Source organism: Papaver somniferum, unplaced genomic scaffold (genome assembly GCF_003573695.1).
Source record: "Papaver somniferum cultivar HN1 unplaced genomic scaffold, ASM357369v1 unplaced-scaffold_158, whole genome shotgun sequence".
Lineage (NCBI taxonomy): Eukaryota > Viridiplantae > Streptophyta > Magnoliopsida > Ranunculales > Papaveraceae > Papaver > Papaver somniferum.
The window spans coordinates 1,447,396-1,454,126 of record NW_020625264.1 but is presented as its reverse complement, the minus strand read 5'-3'; the positions used below and the strand labels follow the sequence as shown (position 1 = coordinate 1,454,126).

Sequence of the window (6,731 nt, the reverse complement as noted above, 5' to 3'; positions counted from 1 at the left end):
ACTGGACCAAAAGATTGCGTGGCAGTGCTGATATGGACAGATTTGCTGATGTGGCAACTCGGCAGTAACAGGATCTGTTAGGTGCGTGGAAGTGGCTGACGTGTCACTTTTGACGTGTTTCTGCTGACTGTACCGAGACGGTGCCGACGTGGCAGCAAACGTGTTAACGGCATATGCTTTCGCTATACGTCACGATTTTGCAACAGTTATTTGTGTTATTATTTTTTGGATTTGCAACAATTTCTGCTACTGTTTTCCCCATGGTTGCTACTTCTGTTCGCAACAGTTTCATCATCATTCGTAACGATTTTTTCAACCTTCGTAACAGTTTCTTCAACTGTTTCGCAACAGTTTCTTAAACTTTGTAACAATTAGTAAGAACCCTAATTTTTTTTTCCTTTTTGATAATTTTTGCATGGAATCTCGTGCAGATTTCTCCCGCACTCTTCCCAAATGATAAAACACGATTATTTTCGCGAATCCACTTGGTCGGGGCCAATGTTTGTACCCAAAATTACTTTTAAGCACTAAACACGATGGTGCTTGATGGTGGGTTATTGGGCTGACGGAACTGGGCCTGGATTGGCAGAAGTGGGGGTTCTGCTGAAAGTTGTTGGGTTTGAGGGCGTTGATGGTGCTGATTCCGCTTGTTGTAGCCGGAGCGCTGAGGACGCTGTCTTGTGGAGGAACCGGTGGCTGCTAGGGCTGTAGAAGATGCCATGGAGGTTTGTTGCGTACGACAAATTTCTTCGGTGCGCAGTTGTGAACGGGCAGCATCAAACGTTGGCATAAACTGTTGAATGAAGGACGCAACAATGTTGTATTCCTCCGAAAGACCATTGACAAGTTGGATAACCAACCGTTTGTCATTCATGGGGAAGTCAAGATCAGTCAATCGATCCGACAATGACTTAAGCTTGTCACAGTAGTCATCAATGCTAGCACAATCAACAAACTTTAGATTGAAAAATTTACTTTCAAGGGTTGCAGCACGATTACCTTTGTTATCTTGAAAAAGATTTTGAAGATGATCCCAAAGTGCTCTTGCGGTTTTTCCGGATTTCAAAACCGTGAGCATCAAGTCCTTGGCCATGGTGGAGAACATCCATTGACGGCACAAAGCGTCGAGTTGAGTCAAGATATTTTTGTCAATCTCCGTTGGTGGTGCGGTTCCATCAATGAGGAATAGAAGACCGTGAGCTTGAAGATGTAGTTCAAAGAGAAAAACCCATGAAGAATATTCATCCTGTTTGATATGAAGGAGAATAGAGATTAGGGTTTTTATGTTTGTCACAACAAATGCTGGATGCAGGGATTTTTTATCACCTGCCATGGATTTTCTAGGGTTCTAGGAAAGAAGGAGAAGAAGGATCGATTTTAGGATCGTGATACCATCTTGAATTATGGTAAAACTCTCGCCCCCTTCCTTGAGGAAGAAGGGACAATATATATTATTATTATTATTCAATGAGAATATTCTGGGTCCTATAAATATGGCAAAATATAATCTATTAGTCTCGTATTTGGTTCGGATGAGACTCGATGCATGTTATTTAAGCTTTATCGGATCATTCTCTAATGGCTTGGAAATTAGCTGTGTATTGGGCTAATTGCATGAAATTCTTATCGCTATTCAATTTAGGTACTCTCACATTTATAGGGAGGGTAATCCGGTGGAGGATTTATTAGTGAAGCGGGTAGCAACCACGGGATCTCATTGGTGGGACAAGCCCCTAATTTTATCCGATCGCCTGTGGGAGTTGACAGATCAAGTTTTTTCGTGTTTCGTTTTCAGGAATTTGTAACGTGTTCTAATTATCTTTCCCTTCTTCTTCTTTTGAGGTTATGGTCCCCCTCATTTTTTTTTGTTGCCTTTTTTAATAAAACCTCTTCAGAGCTTTGTTAAAAACAGAAGAAAAAAGAACACACAAGACACCAAGTGAATAATCGTGTACTTGATCTTCTTTTGAATTGCAGTTTCTGTACTTGGCTTGATCTGGAAAACCCTTGCATCACGCTCCATCCAGATGCACAAGATAATGACAACATAAATCATGCACCAAATCGCCATACTGAAGTGAAGTCGGTATTCATCTACTCAAGATTATACCTATTCAATTTAGAGATTCATACCTACACTTTCTTTTTGTTTTAAGAAATTATTCCAATTCTCATAGGACTCGTAAAAGATAAGGTTTGGCTTACCTGTAGCAGTAGCCGACTTGTCTTTTTGAACATTTTCACTAGTTATAACACATTCTTCGAGTAATAATCAATAACCTCCTCTTGAACATCATTGATTAGTGTATAGGACTTTCACTATAATAAAAATTTTGAAACCAAAACTCCACCCAGATCAATTTATATCGAGGATCCAGTGCAACAACAATGATGAATGTTCTAAATGTTGCAATCCAATTTTTCTTTCATTTTTAGTAATATCACGTAAAAATGTGTTCTCACTTTGAGACCATTACAAAATATCGACCGCACACCATATACATCATGAAACTAGAAGTTTGAAGTAACATACTCAGAAGCAGAAATACGCGCGAACAGTTATATCATAGAACTATTGCAGAATCATGTGCAAGTATTTAGCATTCTCCTAATCTTTATCCGTCGGGACAACATGATTACGGAAGCTTCAACCCCAAAGTTATTATCCGTCCGTCTAGATGTACGCTCAAACATTTTAGGATAGTCAATTGCATGAAATAATATTTAGTAGGTGGAATTCCAACGAGTTTTGACTCAATACATCAAATGAAGAATGAACCATCTCCACACGATTATTATGCCTTGATGTCAAAACTGGTCGAAACTTCCTACTACTTAATGTTATCTGCTGCAATTGATTATCATAAATTTTTTGAGCATCTAGAAGATCGGGATATTAACTTTGGGATTGAAGCTTTACGTAATCATGGTATACTGACGGTAAAAGATTGGAAGAATGCTAAAGACCTGCACATGTTTGTGCAATTTATTTATGATATGACTGGTCATATTTCTGGTTCCTAGTATGTTACTTCAAACTCCTAGTTTCATGAAGTATATAAGTCTATATTCTTGAAATGATCACAAACTGTTTACGTGATGAAACTACAAAAATAAAGTTGACATTCGAGAAACATTGCATTATTCAGAAGATCAATCCCTTGCTCATTATTGTTGTACTGGATCCTCACCATCAATTGATTTGGATGGAGTTTTAACTTTAGAAGTTATATTATAGTTCCGAAGTGGTCACACTAATCAACGATGTCAAGAATTTCTTGGAGATGTTATTTGACTATTACCGGAAGAGTATCTCAAATAGTTCAAAATAGCTCAGTATAAAACTCTCTCGTTTTGAAAGGAAATGGGGTGAATACAATTCATATAGGATGACATTTGACTGCAGTTATGTTGGAACAGTTGAAAATCTGCACCCCTTTATACTAATTAATCCTCTCCAAACATATTCAGCCGACTATCATATCTAATTTTCTCCAAATAAACTTTTTGACCAAAGATCTTGGGCAAACATATTTATAAGATTTATATGCAATGAAGGACGCTATTCCAGTGCCCAACATCCATGAGACATACTGAATCTAAACACAAGAGTAGAAATTAAAAACAGTCTAAAATGATGATGTTGTTGATTGATAAATCTTAGGCTGTGACTTGCCCCGGTTATAAAAATTGGTTTCCCAGCGTTCAATTTTTTTTTTCTATATTTTTGAAAATAAAAGTAATGTATAAGGGTTCGGATCATGAGACTCATGATTTTCTTTAAACTGAAACTCCGGGAAACACATATCCTGTCATTTTCACTACCATGATTTTAACATGAACGTACATATATCCAATCATATTCACTACCATAGTATCCAGCACATGTAACAAAGCTCAATAAAAATAACAAAGGAGCATGATTACCTTTTCTTTTCGAGAGAAATAGTCAACAAGGAAATCAAGGATGCAAAAAACTAGAAAACAAAGTATGAACCATCTTCATCTGCATAATGACTTCTCCTCTCAAAGATGGAAAAACTGTTTCTGAATGGAGGAATCACTATGCAAATCAAGATCCTTCTGTCCGCGAGATCGAGTAACGAGGCATAGAGAGAAGCGGCACCGTTGCTATGATTAAGATGTTGTTTAGAGGCTGAGAAAAGAGGCTTATAGTTTGCTGTTTATAGCCGACTAGCCATTCTTCTAGGGTTTTCTATTCTTAGACAGTTTATGTTTGTAATTACCTCTTTAGGCTTTTAAACTTGTGACCGAGTTACTTGTTAGTAGCTCATGGGATTTTAGATGCGACTAGATTTTTTGACTTGGCATTTGCTATCAAACCTTGTCTTCTGTCACGCGGTACCCATCGTCAAGAATCGGGAAGAATTGCGTTTTTGTAACGGAGATAGCATATGTGTAGGCCAATTATTTCTGTGGTCATGGCCGTGCGTCACTCTTTCACTATTTAAAAGTCAAAACTAAAGAAAGAGGCGAAGAGATCAGTGATAAACCACCGAGCCAACTTATAAGGCTAAGTAATATCGGCTTGGTTTGGCTGCAAGTTTAGCCAAAAGCATTGCAGATTAAAAATAAAAAGCGTTGAATATTTTTAACAGTACTTATCCCTTTAGAGATTGTTCCCATGTGAATTAGCAGCGAGGTAGTTACATTGAATGGTTTAGTGCTATCAAAATTATCTTTTTGCGGAATGGTTCGACGTAGATTGATTTATTTTTTGATCTAACGGATGAGATGGTTGTGTTGTTCCATACAACACAACCTAATTTTAATTTTGGTTGTTCCATTCATCACAATTACTTTTCCTTGTTCAATTCAGCACATCTAGATGCTAGATTGGAATGACCACAGGATTTAGCTCCTATTCTAACGCGATCTAGATGTCAGATTAGAACAACATAGGACTTAGGCTTATTCCATGTGCTAATTTAGCAACTATAGATTATCAGTGCACGTCACTAGGACAATTTCCTAAATCATGTGGAAATTCTAATCTAACATGTTCGTTACAGAATAAAATATTACTTGACGCTGAATAGTAACGCGCAAAAACGTGACGTTGAACCAGACAGCGCCACACAGTTTAATTATCCAAACCAACTGACCATTATCATTTTTGTTTCCGTCTTTTCTCTCTACCCTCAAAGACAACTATTTTCGGAAACTATCGTGTCACGTTCCCCTCTCTCCATCACACTCTTCCGCATTATAAAAAAACCAAAAAAAACCGGAACTAATTCGTAAGAAGACAAGAGGCCGAAGGAGATGACACCCTTCCACGTGATTGTACGCCATCTATTTGGAATATAAGACTATAACCAAAAAGAATACTCCTTCGGTCCATTTAGTTAAAATTTGCACAATTCTTAAGTCAGGAAATAAAATGGAATATTTTCTTAGAATTATACCCTTCTAATAATAATTTCTAAAATCTAGAATTGATTTATCTTTCAAATTATACCATGGATTTTCATAAACTTTGTATCATTGAAAAACATTTTAAAACACCTAGGTAATGAATATAAACATAGATATCAAATTATACATATTTTTTAGATAATCAATCAAAAGGATAATTTTAGAAATATCCCCTTAATGAAATAGGTCAACTAATAGTGGGACAAAATTTTAAACTAAATAGATCATCTAATAGAGAGACGGAGGGAGTATTAAAAAGATTGGAAACATCCAGCGTTGTACCATTCACCGGGATATCCTGGAATATTCTTCCACGTGCTGAATCAATCTGCGAAAAGGTCATATTTGTTGCGTTGAACCATTCAGCGCAACTATCTCGCTATTATTTCAACTGCGTGCAAATATTAGGAGAGAGAACTAGTGTTAACAAATAAACTACACCTTTTTTGTTGAACTGCAACGATTTTTGGCTAATTTAGCTGTTCAATCTAGCCCATAAAACTTAGCCTTAGCCTAAACTAGTACTCTACTTATTAAAGCCACGTTGATGACCGTCAAATTAAACGGGTGTTTTTTTTCCTACTCGTTTCTATATAACTGAGTCCATATACTCACTTGTGCAAGTGTCATAACTAACCTTGAGAGTTTTGGTGAAGTGGAAAGAGGAGAATTTCGATTAGGAAATGATGAAGTCCTTGGCATACAATAAAAATAATTGAGTTTGGTACAAACTGAAATATGATCCATCACAAGTTGTTACGTCTATTCTCTTTTTTTCGGTTTAGCACAGTGTCTACGCATGGGACTAAAAAGATACATAATTTGGTGTATAAATTTTCAAAACATGGAAAACTCAGTAGGGATGGCTAATCATCTATAAATATCGTAACTATAGAGGCTGTACGTTTCCTTATCAGCCTCTAAAATCAACCAACTTGTCAACGAAATTAATGGTCATAGAAAATGGAGGTAAAATGAATGAAGACGACGTTATAGGTGCTCATATAGACACCAGCTGGACAGGGGCAATCAGATGTTAAACATATATAAATAACAGCATAATCAACATAATTTTTTTACAGTAAACTTACAAAAATTTTGATCTACCAGACCTGCAAACCATTAAACCAAATATCAAAGCCATGGATTTTGAGTTTAGTATTAAAACTACATCATCATTCTTCCTAGTTTTCTGTTTATCTGTGATCATGTTTTTTACTTTTTCATGTTTTTCTGCTGATCCCGACCCGCTCCAAGACATTTGTGTTGCTGACTTGAACTCCACAATTAAA

At 36.6% G+C, this 6,731-nt stretch overlaps 1 protein-coding gene across 1 annotated transcript; it reads right to left on the bottom strand.

The window, feature by feature from the left end:
- Nucleotides 1-520: 520 nt before the first annotated feature.
- On the bottom strand, nucleotides 521-1,333 carry LOC113337082. The gene has a single exon (XM_026582770.1). It carries the CDS (start codon nucleotides 1,331-1,333, stop codon nucleotides 521-523), a length of 813 nt encoding a protein of 270 aa, XP_026438555.1.
- Between the last annotated feature and the right edge of the window lie 5,398 nt (nucleotides 1,334-6,731).

Coding starts and splice junctions, on each gene's coding strand:
- LOC113337082 (XM_026582770.1), bottom strand. CDS start 1,333: ATGGCAGGTGATAAAAAATCCCTGCATCCAGCATTTGTTGTGACAAAC.